This window comes from Rana temporaria, chromosome 4, assembly GCF_905171775.1.
Source record: "Rana temporaria chromosome 4, aRanTem1.1, whole genome shotgun sequence".
Taxonomy (NCBI): Eukaryota; Metazoa; Chordata; class Amphibia; order Anura; family Ranidae; genus Rana; species Rana temporaria.
This window is the reverse complement of record NC_053492.1, coordinates 49,977,634-49,995,091: the sequence shown is the minus strand read 5'-3', so window position 1 is coordinate 49,995,091 and position 17,458 is coordinate 49,977,634. Positions and strand designations below refer to the sequence as shown.

Genomic DNA, 17,458 nt, shown 5'->3' with positions numbered 1-17,458 from the left:
CTATCATCTGAATGTCGCAGCTGAAATCAAGACTCATCAGACTAGGCAACGTTTTTTCAATGTTCTATTGTGTAATTTTGGTGAGCTTGTACGAATTGTAGCCACAACCGTCACTGGATATTTTGTCTTTTTTGGACCATTTTCTATAAACCCTAGAGATGGTTGTGTTTGAAAATCCCAGTAGATCAGCAGTTTACTCATTACTCAGACCAGCCTGTCTGGCACAAACAACCATGCCAGGTTCAAAGTCACTTAAATCCCCATTCTTCCCCATTCTGATGCTCAGTTGCTGAACTTCAGCAAATCATCTTCACCACATATAGATGGCTAAATGCATTGAGTTGTTCCCTGGTATTTGGCTGATTAGAAATTTGTGTTACCAAGTAATCAAACAGGTTTAAAGTGGCAGGTGAGTGTAGATAACTGATTATTGGGTCTTTGGAGGCACACAATTAGGAGAAGTCACCAATATCTGTCTTGGATATTATTCTAGTAATCTAGGATTACTCATAGTAAAGCTAGTGTAAATTATGCAACTGGACTAAAAGTTTTTGGTCATCTAGACCAGGGGTCTTTAAACATTCTAAACAAAGGGCTGGATTATTGTCCTTCAGACTTTTGGAGGGCTGGACTTAGGCCAGCGGGAGTGGAAATCTTCCTGGCATCAGTGGGAGTAAACATCTGATATTAGGGTGAGAAATAGTGCCCCATTGTTGGTATCATAGGGAGGAATAGTGCCCCATTAGTGTTGTCAGCGGGAGAAATGGTGCTCCATTGTCGGTGTCAGATGGCAGAATAGGGTCTCGTATCAGTGGGAGGGATAGTGCACAAAGAGCCACATAAAGGCAAGTAAGGGGCCACATCCGGCTCTCAGGCTAGAGTTTGGAGACCACTGATCTAGACAGTGATGTTGCCATATGAGGAAAAAAAAGCTATAAAAACAGACTCTTTAGAGGAAGATGGAATGTCCTGATCATGAGCTTGAGCATGGAGCATGAGCTTCACCGATTTGGGGATTTGAAAATCCTGGTGTTTTTCTCTCCTCTCCTCACAATGCTGGCAGTATGAGCTAGATGGTTTCTGATTGGTCAGTGTCACCCATGTGATGGTGTTGACCAATTAGAATCACTGTAATTTGTACTGGCTAAGCAATACAGACACAAGATTAAGCAGCAGGACTTTCAAATCTCTGGACCAGTGAAGCAGCTTTTTGGTGTCTGACAGCGGGGGATCGCAGCAATCTGGTACAGCAGGATCCAGTGGGATGGGGAGGGGGTCCAGGGTAAGGTCAACTTACAATTTAGACTTTAACTGGACTGGCTTAGGATACTTTCATTTTCAATAGGTTTTTATTGAAAACATTTAAAAGGTACAAAACATGACATATGAGAACTTTTTGAAATCGTCAAGAAGATAGTAGACAGCTGATGATAATGTAAAAACATCCAACAATATACAGTATATTGCTTAATAATAAACAAAACGTGTAGCCTGTAAATAAGAGTAGGGATCGATGAGCCAGGTAATATCTCTACAGGCTGCAAAACAATAAGCAGGTCCAGACATCAAGTCTGAATCAACAACAAAATCTGCAACAAGGAAATAAGAAAGAAGAAAAGAGAAAGAAAAGATGTCAACAGTAGGAGGATGGGAGAGAGAGGTAGGATAAGGGGAAGGGGAGTGAGCGTCGGGATGCCCAAAGTCAACACCCCAATTCTGCACTACTATAATGAGTTATAGCTTTCCATGGACAATGACGGATGAGCATATTGTGACTTAGGACACTTTCAGTAAAAAGAACATAAAATCGACTATTCTGGTCATTAAATCAAAGAAGAAATGACGTGGTTTGCATAGTCAGATATTACCAAGACTGAAGACTGTTGTTGGATATAATTGCCATGAATCTAAACAGATCGACTAATATCAATTCGATTCTGGGAACACTCATTTAATATCACAGTTATATAGTTTTATTTTCCAAACAGCTAATGCAGATTAAAAAAGCAAGTATTTTTTTTTTTTAAATCAAACCATAGCTGAGAGCCACAAAGCCTTGTAAGCAAGATACTTTTATAGTGCTACTCCCATAGGAGCTGCAGGAATATTGCCCAAGTTCTGCCACAGATGTTTTGCCCTACTGCCAGACACACAAGCTCTGCAGTCACACATTTCTTCAATACCCAGTCTAAGGATAATGTTTTTGCTCTTTTTATTTTTGGAGAACTTGCATAGAGTTGAGGGAATTGAGTGGGATACTCCAAAAACATGAACTATGTACAACTTGAGGACTAGATATTCTCTCTGGAAAAAGCTGTAATAAAGTCCATTCTTGCAACAAACAGTGGACTTAGCTTTGAAGTAGTAGTCAAATGCAAACTCCTTTCTCACAAAAGCAGAGTCCCTTCATAGAAGACTGGGTGGACTAAGCTCTGCAGGCCACCAGCCGATGTCCCCTTTAACAGACTCACAGCTAACTCTCTAGCACCAGTCGGGTGGCAGCAGCCCAAAAGTCTCTAAGATCTCCCAGAACTGTCTGCACTCACACAAGGCCCAAGGTTAGCTGGTTGCCTCTTTTCAACCTCCACGTGATGCCTATCTCATGTGATACCTGACCAGAACTTCAGCAGACAGCCCCTCTGTCAGCTCTCTAGGGTCCCAGCATCCAGGCCCTCAGGCCCCTCCTTCGCAGACAGCAAGCACATGGCAGCATTTCCCTGGAGGGCAGCAAGTCCTCCAGGCTGGTCTGATCCTCTCCAGGAAAAGACCCAGAGCCCAGTGTGCTCAAAGAATATATAAAGTTACCCAGCATGCCGCCAGGGCTGTATAAATATTAACCAACTAGCAGCAGCAGACCTAACTAGTCAAATGCAGCTACACTGAATATAGTGAGCAAGCTAAATTTACCTAACACAAATGTTGCACTGATTGACGTGTGACAAGCTATGTTCACGTATCCAAAACACAGATCCACAAAACACATTGAGCCAACACTAAGTCAATCTATCTAATCCTAGCACCTAGCTAGGAGGGTGATACACAATTATAGTGATGGAAAACCAGAACGCCAAGATAGGAAATAAGAAATAAGGCAACATGGTCATGGTAACACAAAAACAAATATTTACTAATATATTTCGACTCTCACCACTGTCAGTCTGCAATCGTGACCAGGAAGACTACCCTGCAGTAGAGCAATCTGAAAGCTTGTGGAAGGGACGACGTCAATAGCAGTGCGGAGGAAGGTCTATGTGGACAGCTTTACCCCGGATGCCTGCATACTTAGATGTGCCTGTTTTAATCATCAACCATGCGAGTTGCTAAATGTCGTAACCAAAAATCTAACAATATTGCTACACTTATGCTGGATTCACACCTATGCATTTTTATTACTTTTTGCATTTTCCAGTTTCGCACTACAGAACATGACCCATAAGAAACTATGTTAAGTGGACTGTAGTACAAAATCTGCGAAATGCAAAAAGCACTAAAAATGCATAGGTGTGAATCCAGCCTTAGAGATGCCTCTCTTCTTTTTTATGCTCAGTTGTGACGTGACATGACACTACTTGTATATCAAGACATTGCTATTAAAAAATGTTGCTTGTTTTGCAAAATGCTCTCAAACCAAGTTACTCTCAAACCAAGGTTTTACTGTAAGTGAAAGAGAACCGGGTGAACCTTGGATAGAATTTAAAGACGTCATCAAGAATTAATAAGAGAAAAACATGGGAAAAAAAGACCAAGAATTTGAAGTGGATGATACAGTAGAAGATGCAGATATACAGTACTGCACAAAGCAGAATAAAAATGTAACATCGAAAAAAAAAATACTTCTGGCAAAATAAATGATTCTGCCAGCAAGGATGAAAACCAATATTACAAAACATTTATTACATGTTCAAAGATGGAAACAAATGTGGAAAACCAAGAAAAATCAAAGAGAAATTAGAGCCTCAAGTATGTTTGCCCAAAGATGTCCATGGAAAATCATCTCAGATGGAACTAAAATTAAACAAGGGTCTAAGGAATACATAGAAGATCTATAGAAAACAAAAATGTATAGCCAGGGCACATTTTTTGAGACCAGCTATACAAAAGAGCTTTGGCTCTGGCATTGAGATCACTGCCAAATAGCAGGGTCTCGAGAACTGATACCATTGCATCAGAATTACTGATGAAGAAGAATCATTCAAAGTGCTGATAAATGAATGCCAACATATCCAGAAAACTTCTCAATTACTATTATTTTGGAAGAAATCTGTTTATTTTCCAATGCCACCTGAAAGACTGCACAAAATATTGAACATGTTTGTTGATATCAGACACTAACAAGATTATGATAAAGATTCTTTACCACAGACTAGAACTGTTGTGGAGGTAGAGGCAGAGGAAACCTGGGAAGTGACCTGCAGCCAAGTGACAGTCCTACTATTGTCATAACTGGTGTTCAGGAACCAGGTTGGAGCCCAATGCAGCATAAGCATTCTTTGAATTCGGAGTCTGTTTTGCAAAGAAAATAGAGACATTAGTGCAGAAGCACCTATTTAAAATGCCAAGAAATACGGGAAGGAAGTCAAGACTGATTACAGCAAAGATTGTGTAAACCAAATGAACTTATGGAATGTTCTCAAAAAATATATATTATTTTCTTGTTTTTATGAAGGACCTATATACTGATCAAGAATCCACAGGCATGAAAACAAAAACACAGACTGGTACAAGATCAGCGAAAGGATCATTCAACACTTCAATTCCAACCTTTCACTAGAAGTCCAGATGATTAGACTCATGCCTCGTACACACGACTAGGGATGAGCTTCGAGTTCGAGTCAAACTCATGTTCGACTCGAAAATTGCCTGTTTGGCGAACAACGAACAATTTGGGGTGTTCGCGGCAAATTCGAAAAGCAGCGGAACACCCTGTTAAAGTCTATGGGAGAAATCTAAAGTGCTAATTTTAAAGGCTAATATGCAAGTTATTGTCCTAAAAAGTGTTTGGGGACCTGGGTCCTGCCCCAGGTGACATGTATCAATGCAAAAAAAGTTTTAAAAACTAACGTTTTTTTCGGGAGCAGTGAATTTAATAATGCTTAAAGTGAGACAATAAAAGTGAAATATTCCTTTAAATTTCGTACCTGGGGGGGGAGTTGTAAAGTATGCATGTGAAATAGCGCATGTTTCCTGTGCTTAGAACTGTCCCTGCACAAAGTGTAATTTCTGAAAGAAAAAAAGTCATTTAAAAATCACTCGCAGCTATAATGAATTGTCGGCTCCCGGCAATTCAGAGAGAATTCATTCATAAAAAAAAAAAAAGCATGGGGGTCCCCCCAAATTCAATTACCAGGCCCTTCAGGTCTGGTATGGATATTAAGGGGAACCCTGCCGTCAAATGTTCGAGTCCCATAGACTTTAATGGGGTTCTAAAGTTCACAAAAACATTTGGTGTGTTCGCAGGTTCTGGTGCGAACCGAATTGGGGGGTGTTCGGCTCATCCCTACACACAACCAGTTTTCCAATTGGCAAAACTGCCATGACAGCGTTTGGCCGGGAAAACTGGCAATGTGTATGCTCCTTGGCAGTTTTCCCGACAGAAAAAATATATATATATATATAAAAAAAAATTCTCCTCAGTTTAGGCTTATACGCATTCTTCTACATATTTTTGGAAAATCAGCGATTTTTATTGTGACTGCGACATTATGGCGAGCACATTTTGATACATTTTTGGGACCATTGTCATTTTTACAGCGTTCAGTGCTATAAAAATGCACTGATTACTGTAAAAATGACACTGGCAGTGAAGGGGTTAACCACTAGGTGGCACTGCAGGGGTTAAGTCAGTACTAGGGAGTGATTCTTATTGTTAGGGGGCGTGGCTACACATGACACGTCACTGATGACCATTCCCGATCACAGGGAACAGCCATCAGTGACAGTGACCAAAACATGGCCGTCCACCCAAACTGACAGGCCGGGCAAGGAGTGCATTAATGAGAGAAGCAGCCAAGAGGCCCATGGTAACTCTGGAGGAGCTGCAGAGATCTACAGCTCACGTGGGAGAATCTGTCCACAGGACAGCTATTAGTTGTGCACTCCACAAATCTGGCCTTTATTGAAGAGTGACAATGAGAAAGCCATTGTTGAAAGAAAGCCATAAGAAGTCCCATTTGCAGTTTGTGAGAAGCCATGTGGGGGACACAGCAAACATGTGGAAGAAGGTGCTCTAGTCAGAGGAGACCAAAATTTAACTTGTTGGCCTAAAAGCAAAACACTTTGTGTGGCAGAAAACTAACTGCACATCCCCCTGAACACACCATCCCCACCGTGAAACATGGTGGTGGCAGGATGCTTTTCTTCAGCAGGGACAGGGACTCTGGTCAGAGTTAATGGGAAGATGGATGGACCCAAATAAAGGGCAATTTTAGAAGAAAACCTGTTAAAGTCTGCAAGAGACTTGAGACTCCTTCACCTTCCAGCAGGACAACAACCCTAAACATACAGCCAGAGCTACAGTGGAATGGCTTAAATCAAAGTGTATTCATGTGTTAGAATGGCCCAGTTAAAATCCAGACCTAAATCTAATTGAGAATCTGTGGCAAGACTTGAAAATTGCTGTTTAGAGACACTCTCCATCCAATATGACAGAGCTTGAGCTATTTTGCAAAGAAGAATGCACAAATATGTCACTTTCTAGAAGACTAGCAGCTGTAATTGCAATGAAAGATGGTTCTACAAAGTATTGAGGGGGGGCTGAATATAGATGCACATCACACTTTTCACATATTTGGTGGTAAAGAATTTTGAAAAACATTTATAATTTCCTCCCACTTCACAATTATGTCCCACTTTGTGTTAGTCTATTACATAAAATCCCAATAAAATATATTTACGTTTTTGGTTGTAATATGACAAAATGTGGAACATTTCAAGGTGTATGAATACTTTTTCAAGGCTCTGTATTGATTCAGGGGGGGTAGAATACGCCACACTTTTCAGATATTTATTTGTAAAACATTTAGAAAACCATTTATCATTTTCCTTCCACTTCACAATTACTGTATGTGCCACTTTGTGTTGGTCTATTACATACAAATCCAATAAAATACATTAACATTTTTGGTTGTAACATGACAAAATGTGGAAAATTTCAAGGGGTATGAATACTTTTTCAAGGCACTGTATCTTCTGGTAATAATAATATAAAATGTGACTGCCATAAACCATTAAATGTGAATGACAAAGTAACACATGCCAAATACATTGATAACTAATCATATGAAATATGGTGTTAATAATATGAAATGCAACTGCAATCTCCTGGTGTTACTAACATGTGTGGCTGCAATAAGCCATCAAAGTATGCATGAAAAACAAGGCATAACAAATGCATCAATTACTTTGCATATGTAGTCTAAGGCCTCGTACACACGATAGGTTAAACAGAGGACAACGGTCTGATGGACCGTTTACATCGGTCGAAAACGATCGTGTGTGGGCCCCATAGGTTATTTAATCATCGGTTAAAAAAAAGCCAACTTGCTTTAAATTTAACTGATGGATTCCTAACCGATGGAAAAAAAACGATCGTTAGTAGGCACAACCATCGGTTAAAAATCCAGGCATGCTCAGAATCAAGTCGACACATGCTTGGAAGCATTGAACTTTTTTCAGCACGTCGTTGTGTTTTACGTCACCGCGTTCTGACACAATCGTTTTTTTAACCGATGGTGTGTAGGCACGACTGACCATCAGTCAGCTTCATAAGTTAACCGACGTGAACGGTCCATCAGACCGTTCTCATCGGATGGACTGATCGTGTGTACGAGGCAATAGATTCCTGTGTGTGATATCAAAACACCATCATTAATAACAAAACAAAATATATGATCAACATAGATGTAAACCTTCCAGTGTGAAATAAAAGGTCCAAAGTGAATGTCTCTTTAACCGTTTGCCGACCGCCGCACGACTATTTATGTCGACAGAATGGCACGGGCAGGCAGATTGGCGTACAGGTACGTCCCTTTAAATCTGCCACCCTATTCTGCCTAGTGACGCTGTCACTGATGATCGTTCCCCGTGATCGTCACGTGTAGCCACGCCCCCTAACAGTAAGAATCACTTCCTAGGGAACGCTTAACCCCTGCAGAGCCACCTAGTGGTTAACCCCTTCACTGCCAGTGTAATTTATACAGTAATCAGTGCATTTTTATAGCCCTGATCGCTGTAAAAATGACAATGGTCCCAAAATGGTGTAAAAAGTGTCCGATGTGTCCACCATAATGTCGCAGTTCCAATAAAAATCACTGATCGCCGCCATAACTAGTAAACAAAAAAATATTAATAAAAATGCCATAAAACAGTCCCTTATTTTGTAGACGCTATAACTTTTGCGCAAACCAATCAATATACGCTTATTGAGATTTTTTTACCAAAAATATGTAGAAGAATACGTATATTTATTATAGCAAAAAGTAAAAAATATTGAATTTTTTTCAAAATGTACGCAAAAAATAAAAATAGCAGAGGTGATCAAATACCACCAAAAGAAAGGACATCAATTTTGATTGGAAGCCACGTCGCACGATCGCGCAATTGTCGGTTAAAGCGACGCAGTGCCGAATCGCAAAAAGTGGCCCGGTCATCAGGGCTCAAGTCCTGCGGGAACGCATGGGAACGGAGTTCCTGCACTTTTTTCACAGCAGGAACGCAGTTCCCTTTGCAGGACTTGAGCAGCCGAGCCGCCCGAGCCAATCCTTCACTATGCAGCGATGCCCAGCTCGAGTCACTGTCAGGGGCAGGCGAACCTTAGTAATCCTTTATGTTACTGGCCGCTTCCTGTATATGGATTCATCGGGTATTTCGTCACTTCCTCGATGCCGCAATGTCTCCTGGGAGCTTTTGTCATTGTTCCCAGGAGACATTGCGGAGGTCTGCCGCGAGCTATCGCGGGATTTAGAAAGAACTTGGTTAAAGTTGTGGTTTAGTAATTATGCATATGAGCGTATAATTTTTTTTTTTTGGTGGGGTAGTGGATCTTGGGTGGGAGTTCCCAAACTTTTTCCCCAGGACTTGACCCCTGCCGGTCATTGACCACCAAAATGGTTCGGGGCTGAAGTGGTTAACTATACTCCACTTAGGTGCTCTTGTAATATTAAAGTAACGTGCAAAAAAACAGCAATGGGTCCCACCACTAATTGACACACCACCCTCACCTTTGTAAATGGACCTATTTAAATAAAAATAAAAAAATAGGTCAAATGCGCAATACCCTTTAAGGGGATTCACTCCAAGGGAACCCTACTCCCTCTTTGCAATGTTCTATTTGGCAGTTAGGAGATATTATCTTTTCAGTGGTAAATTTCACCTTAGCTCAGAAAGAAAAAAAAAGGGGGCGAATTATCGTTAAAATCCAATCTTTATTAAAAAATATATTATATATTACACACAGAAGGGAAGCATACTAGATAAGTAGTGCACCACTTAAATCGCAATTGTGCAGATATAGGTAAAGGTCCCTTTAAGGCTGAGACTTATAGCATGGTCTGCCAATAATTCCTGATGGACATGTTGATGCCTGTAGGCCCTGCACTGACGCATTTTGTCACAGTCATGTGACTCATTCATGTGACCGTTACAAAACACGTCAGGGCAGGGCCTAGTGATGTTATCATGCCCATCAGGAGGTATGAGAGTGTCCTGAAGAAGCAACATCTTTAGCGAAATGCATTCACAGCCTGGATTTGGAGCAACATCTGGGCACCTATTTTCAAGCAATGTATTGTTTGTATTGTCAATGTCATATATAGATGTTAGGATAGCCCTAGTCCATTCTGGAGTTAGGTATTGTATCGCGATCCAGGTTCCCTTATTTAGGGGTAATGTTTTTATATAAAATGATATTTTAGCGTTTCCAATACAATTCTTTGATTTTACATTTCTCTGCCTCCTGTTGTGCCTAAAATGCCTGCCAATTTTTGAAAATGTTGTTCTTTCTTCCCCTTAGTGTTTATGTTCAGTTGCCCACTCTGTTCTCCCTACCCTTGTAATCTCACCCATCCTACTGGGTGAATGCCACTCCTCACTCCTCCTACTGCATTTCCTATCTGTAAAATGAAAAAAATCAAAAAAATAAACTCTCATTATATATGCAGGTGATGCCTCTGAACATATATAACTAAGCAGATTCTTTTTTATGTTTCAGGTCATCTACCCAGATGATATTGTGCCATGTGACATTTTATCAACACGTAAAAAGAAAGTACAGGACGAGATAGTAAAAATTCACAATGAATACAGAAGTAATGTAACACCATCAGCTGGCAACATGCTTCGAATGGTAAGGAATAAGAGTTATATAAACCAACACGTTTAACCACTTGCATACTGGGCACTTTTATCTCTTTCCTGCCCAGGCCAATTTTCAGCTTTCAGCGCCCTCACACCTTGAACGACATTTGTGCTGTCATACAGCACTGTACCGAAAATAAATTTGTATCACTTTTTTTACACAAATAGAGATTTCTTTTGGTGGTATTTAACCACTTAAGACCCACACCATTATGCAGGTTAAGGACCTTGCCCCTTTTTGCGATTCCACACTGCGTCGCTTTAACTGACAATTGCATGGTTGTGCGACGTGTCTCCCTAACAAAATTGGCATCCCTTTTTTCCCACAAATGGAGCTGTCTTTTGGTGGTATTTGATCACCTCTGCGTTTTTTGCGCTATAAACAAAAATAGAGCAACAATTTTGAAAAAAAATCTATATTTTTTACTTTTTGCTATAATAAATATCCCCCAAAAATATATAAAAAACATTTTTTTCCCTCAGTTTAGGCCGATACGTATTCTTCTCTTTATTTTTGGTAAAAAAAATCGCAATAAGCGTTTATTGATTGGTTTGCACAAAAGGCCCCCTGGACCCCAAACTTGGCACACATGTCGCCCCACTCTTCCTCTAAAAGTGTGCAAAGTTTGTTGTCCAGGGGACCTACGGCCGGGGAGCACCGATTTTTCAAAGCCGGGCACCCCTTCCATAGACTCCAATGTTAAACGGTCATTTTTCCAGTGAATTTGGGGACCCGGTACCGGCCGGTCGAAGCACATTCCACAGCTTTGAGTAAGCACTGAGTATCAGTGCGAAATGTCAGCTGTGTATCCCGTTTTCACCTTTTGCTGTGGATTGTAGTGTATTCCATTGTAACACTAAAGGACAATTCAGGAATCTTTTTCAGGAGTGTAGCTGTCCAAATATTTTCTTTTTTGTTTTCTCGTAGGAACCCGGAACTTGGCACACATGTAGCCCCATTTCCCATTTCTCCTCTACAAGTGTGCAAAGCTTGCATAGACTCCCATGTTAAACGTCAGTCTAGTCATGGACATAGTGAGGTATGGGCACAGTGAGGCATTGCACAGTGAGGCATGGGCACAGTGAGGCATGGACACAGTGAGGCTTGGGCACAGTGAGGCATGGACACAGTGAAGCATGGACACAGTGAGGCATGGGCACAGTGAGGCATGGACACAGTGAGGCTTGGGCACAGTGAGGCATTGCCACAGTGAAGCATGGACACAGTGAGGCATGGGCACAGTGAGGCATGCACATGGACACAGTGAGGCAAAGTGAGGCACAGTGAGGCATGCCGATGGACACACAGGCTTATACTCGAGTCAATAAGTTTTCCCATTTTTTTGTGGTAAAATTTGGTGCCTCGGCTTATATTTGGGTCGGCTTATACTCAAGTATATACGGTACTTCCTTGTTTACATGTGACCGGCTTTGATTGGACACAGACTGGGACATCGGTAAAGAGCCGTCATCGACTCTTTACCAAGATTGGGGTTGCGCTGTGTCCTAGAAACCCGCGATCATCACGCTGTGCAGCCATGATCAACATGCTGCGCGCCCCCAAGGGCTCTCAAGAGCGGCTGCTCTGGGGAGCCGTCATATGACGTCATATCAGAACGAGAGCTGCCCCAATGTCATTTTACTATACAGCGGGCGGGAAATAGTTAAAGAGGGTTTTCAGCTTGGAGGTAATTTTTTTTATTATTATTTTTTATATTTCTAAAGCACTCTTCTCCCTGAGGACGCTTTATCTGCTGCTGGGGCCGATAATGAGGCAGCTGCCCTGGATGCTCTTTGTAGAATAGCATACTAGGGCCAAATAACCTACCACCATGTCTTTGGAGTGTGGGAGGAAACCCACACAAGCACAGGAAGAAAATGAATACTCCATGCAAATAGTGTCCTGACTGGGGACCCATATGCTACCAAGCCACTGTGCTAAATGCGTAGAATTTTTTTTGTAATGAATGTTTATTGCACCTTTGAACTTGCTAGCACATTTGACTATTCAGTTGTCTAGGAAAAGCACCTTCCACTTTCACATTATAGACTTTTCTGGGAGTGTCTGGTTACTGTCTGTGCAGGCCCAGCTCCTCTGCCCCTCCCCACACCTTCTTACATAATGTTTTATGTTGCTTTCAGGGATGGAATAATGGTAAATACTATAGAGTGTCACTTGTAGTAATAACAAAGTCTGTTGGGGCTGCTAAAATCACTTCCAAGATGGCGGCACCCATTTACGTTAAAAAGGCTTTTACAGGTAGACAACATACATAAAATACATTAAACACACATATAAACTTATGTTGTTGAAATTAAAGGACTCTTTAGGGAGAATTCTTCAAGAAAAAAAAACATCTTGTCACTGGAGTTGGGAAAACGGTTTGGCCCGAGCTTCATAGTTACATAGTTTGTCAGGTTGAAATAAGACACAAGTCCATGCAGTTCAACCCAAAAATATAAAAAAATCATACGATCCCATATACACAATCCTTTACTTACAGTTGATCCAGAGCAGGGGTCTCCAAACTGTGGCCCGAGGGCCAGATGTGGCCCTTTGCTAGCTTTAATTTTGGCCCTAAGCTCCGTGACCGCACCCGCTGGACCCGCGGACCTGATCGCCGCCGGTGTCCCTCGATCGGTCACCGGAGCTGAAGAATGGGGAGAGGTGTGTGTAAACACACCTTCTCTGTTCTTCACTGTGGCAGTGTCATTGATCGTCTGTTCCCTGATATAGGGAAAGACGATCAATGATGTCACACGTCCAGCCCCGCCCCCCTACAGTTAGAAACACATATGAGGTCACACTTAACCCCTACAGTGCCCCCTAGTGGTTAACTCCTAAACTGCAATTGTCATTTTCACAGTAAAAAAAATGACAATTGGCAAGGTCCTTAACCTGCATAATGGTCTGGGTCTTAAGTGGTTAAAGCAATCTATTGAGCTTGCCAGAACTACCACTGGAGGGAGTCTATTCCACATTTTCACAGCTCTTATGCCGCGTACACACGATCGGACATTCCAACCAAAAAATTTTCGATGGACGTTGGCTCAAACTTTTCTTGCATACACACGGTCACACAAATGTTGTCAGAAATTCTGAACGTCAAGAACTCGGTGACGTGCAGCACGTGCGAGGAGCTGTACCTGCACAAAATATAATTTGTGAAGGAAAAAAAGGCATTTAAAACTACTTGCGGCTATTCATAAATTGTCGGTTCCGGCAATACAGAGAAAAATGACAGCCCCCCAGTCCATTACCAGGCCCTTTGGGTCTGGTATGAATATTAAGGGGAACCCTGCCATTTTTTTTAATGACTTTTATCTGTATTGCCAATTTATTAATAGCGCAAGTAGTTTTAAATGACTTTTTTTCCTTCAAAAATTACATTTTGTGCAGGGAACCAAAATGTAAAAAATAAAAAAAAATGTGTGGGGGTCCCCCCAAATTCCATATCAGGCCCTTCAGGTCTGGTATGGATTTTAAGGGGACGCCGTGCCAAAAAAATCCATACCAGACCCTTTATCTGAGCACGTAACCCGGTGGGCTGCAGGAAAAGAGGGGGGGTGAGAGAGCGCCCCCCCTCCTGAACCGTACCAGGCCACATGACCTCAACATGGGGAGGATGCTTTGGGGGTCTGTGAGAAGGGCCTCATCCCCACAATCCCTGCCCGGTAGTTTTAGGGGGTCTGTGGGCAGGGGGCTTATCGTAATCGGGAAGCCCCCTTTAACAAAGATTCCGCCCACCATGTGAATTAGCAACGGGGTACATTGTACCTCTACCATTTCACAAAAAAAGTGTCAAAAATGGTAAAAAAAAATCACACAGACAGCTTGGGAAAAGTCCTTTAATAAAAAAAATCCCAGCGATGTACATCCTTCCACTACCCGGACCCATGCTACCCGCCGCTATGAACAATACAGCCTCCTCCACAGAAGGCTCCCGGGCGAATGACACGTGAGCCGTGTGACATTTCTTTTAAAACCGAGAGCGGGGTAAACCCTGTGATGTGCCAGAGGGGCCGGGATCACCCTTGACACCACGGGGAAGCCGCCAGAAACCCCCGTTACGTCATAACAGGGCGGGGTCATTCGTCCACGTCACAGGTGGCCCAGCCCTCGATGTTAAAAGAAATGTCATGCAGCTCACGTGCCATTCGCCCAGGAGCCTTCTATGGAGGAGGCTGTATCGTTCGTATCGGTGGGTAGCGGTGGGTATCGGCAGGTAGCGTGGGTTCGGGTCGTGGAAGTATGTACGTCACTGGAATTTTTTTATTTTTTTATTAAAGGACTTTTCCCAAGCTGTCTGCATGTTTTTTTTACCTTTTTTGACAATTTTTTTGTGAAATACACAATGTACCCCATTACCAATTCACATGGGGGGGCGGAATCTGGGGGTCCCTTTGTTAAAGGGGGCTTCCAGATTATGATAAGCCCCCCGCCTGCAGACCCCCACAACCACCGGACAAGGGTTGTGGGGATGAGGCCCTTGTCCCCATCAACATGGGGACAAGTTGCTTTGGGGGGGGGTCACAGACCACCAAAGCATCCTCCCCATGTTGAGGGCATGTGGCTTGGTATCATCCCCCCTCTTTTCCTGCGGCCTGCTAGGTTGCGTGCTCATATAAAGGGTCTGGTATGGATTTTTAGGGGGACCCCACGTCATTTTTTTTGGCGCGGAGCTCCCCTTAAAATCCATACCAGACCTGAAGGGTCTGGCATGGATTTTTTGGGGGAACTCCACATAATTTTTTTTAAAAACAAATTACGCAGGGTTCCCCTTAATATCCATACCAAACCTGAAGGGCCTGATATGTTATTTGGGAGGACATCCACACATTATTTATTTTAGTTCCCTGCACAAAACTTAATTTTTGAAGGAAAAAAAAGTCATTTAAAACTATTCGCACTATTAATGAATTGTCGGGTTAATATTCATCCCAGACCCAAAGGGACCCCTGTCATTTTTTTCAATTACTTTTCTCTGTATTGCCGGGACCGACAATTCATGAATAGCCACAAGTAGTTTTAAATGACTTTTTTTCCTTCAGAAATTACATTTTGTGCAGGAACAGTTCTAAACACGGGAAACATGCGCTACTTTACACGTATACTTTAGCCACCCGCCACGTACAAACATTTTAAGGAATATTTAACTTTTATTGTTTCACTTTAAGCATTATTAAAATAACTGCTTCCAAAAAACAGCCGTCCCCAAAAACTTTTTAGGACAATAACTTGCATATTAGCCTTTAAAATTCACACTTTTGATTTCTCACGTTCGAGTCCCATAGACTTTAACGGTGTTCGAATGTTTGCGTGAACTTTTGGTCTCTTCGCATGTTCTGGATGCGAAACGAACCGGGGGGTGTTCGGCTCATCACTAATTCTGATTCATAATTCAATGGTATTAATTCAAGAGCCTCAGGCCCACGTTGGTTTGTGTAGGGGAACTGGGTAGAGTTGCATCCATGGATGCAGGTGGCCACAACCAGTCCATGTAGACATTTTCCTCCTCACTGTCTTTGTCTTCCTCTGCAGCTGGGAGAGAAGATTGTGACTTGGTCACTGGTAGAGATGGCCTGGCGGTTCGCCCGGTGGTCGTTTTGCAGCAAACTTTGCTCGTTCGCGGTCCCCTGAACAGGCGAACATCTGTCGATGTTCGCGGCGGTTCGCAATGTTACATGGGTCAGAACTTTGACCTATGACACATCCATCAGGTGGTGCAGGACAGCCAATTGAGACATTTCAGCACATGGACAAACCCCCTACCTTATAAATAGACCTGATCTGGCGGCCATCTTACATTCTGCTTTTTGTCAGTGTAGGGAGAGGTTGGTATTTGGAGCAGGGACAGGCTGTATTCAATCAAATAGCTATCTAAAAGGTCCACAAAAGTCATTTTTAAGGACTGGTATAGGTGTGCTAATTGCTGTGCAGTATTTAGGTGTCTAATACATTCATATACTTTTTGTCAGTGTAGGGAGAGGTTGGTGTTTGGAGCAGGGACAGGCTGTATTCAATCAAATAGCTATCTAAAAGGTCCACAAAAGTCCTTTCAAGCACTGTTATAGGTGTGCTACTTGCTCTGCAGTAAATAGGTGTGTAATACATTCATATACTTTTTGTCAGTGTAGGGACAGGTTGGCGTCTCCAGCAGGGACAGACTTAAGTGACACAAATCGCTACCTAACAGCTCCACAAATGTCCTTTCAAGCACTGGTAGAGGTGTACTACTTCCCCTGCATATATAGGTGTAATATACACTTATAATATACTTTTGAATATAGAAAGCATATTATAGTGGATTTGTATTGTGCAGCATTGTGACTGGCGGTGTATTTGGTTACTGCTGAATTTTTGCCTCTTTCTCTGCTACACACATCAACAACATTTCCTGAAAAAAAAGTTTCACAACTGGTGCGATAAACCAGTGGCCCCCCAAAACGACAGATTTGATTATATACCTTCTTCCACATATACTGCAGGGTCTTTTAAAAAATGACAGGCAGAGGAAGAGGCAGGCCCTTCTGCAGGGGTGGTAGGGGTAGGGCAAGAGCACCAGGCCGGAGCCAAATTGGGAAGTGGCACAATGTTCGTTCGATTACATCAAAGGACACACCAGACTTGGTTGAGTGGCTCGCCACCAACACCACCACCACCACCATATACCCTCCGCTTGAGTCACAGGAATTATTTTCCGATCCATTAGAAGACATTTCGGATGCGCAGCCATTCTTGGCATTGGATCAGAAAGAGGGGGTAGCAACAGCCGGCACTCAGCAGTCTGACGACAGTACTCAGATCAGCCCAAGGAGGTTGGTGCCCGCTGTTGCTGCCTACTCCCAGATCTCTATTGTTAGTGATGAGGAAGGTGAGGTCGATGATGACGTGTCTACAGACGTCACGTGGGTGCCCACAAGAGAGGAAGAGGAGGGGAGTTCAGAGGGAGAGATGGACCAGCCAATAGGGAGAAGAAGCAGGCCGAACTTACATTGCACAGGAGGGACAAACCAGACTCCTGATTTATCAGGAGCGAGCCATCAACCATGTACAGTCACATCTGGTGCTCCCAGGACGCCGGCCCATGGCTCCGCAGTGTGG

The 17,458-nt window shown here is 42.6% G+C and overlaps 1 protein-coding gene across 3 annotated transcripts in view; it reads left to right on the top strand.

The window, feature by feature from the left end:
* Positions 1 to 17,458, top strand: part of LOC120936199 (cysteine-rich secretory protein 2-like) — a 157,524-nt gene that overhangs the window by 64,831 nt on the left and 75,235 nt on the right. For all 3 annotated transcript variants that reach the window (XM_040348376.1, XM_040348373.1, XM_040348374.1), the window contains one exon: positions 10,208 to 10,342. In XM_040348376.1, coding sequence (XP_040204310.1) covers positions 10,208 to 10,342 — 135 coding nt within the window. The remainder of the gene's footprint in view (positions 1 to 10,207; positions 10,343 to 17,458) is intronic.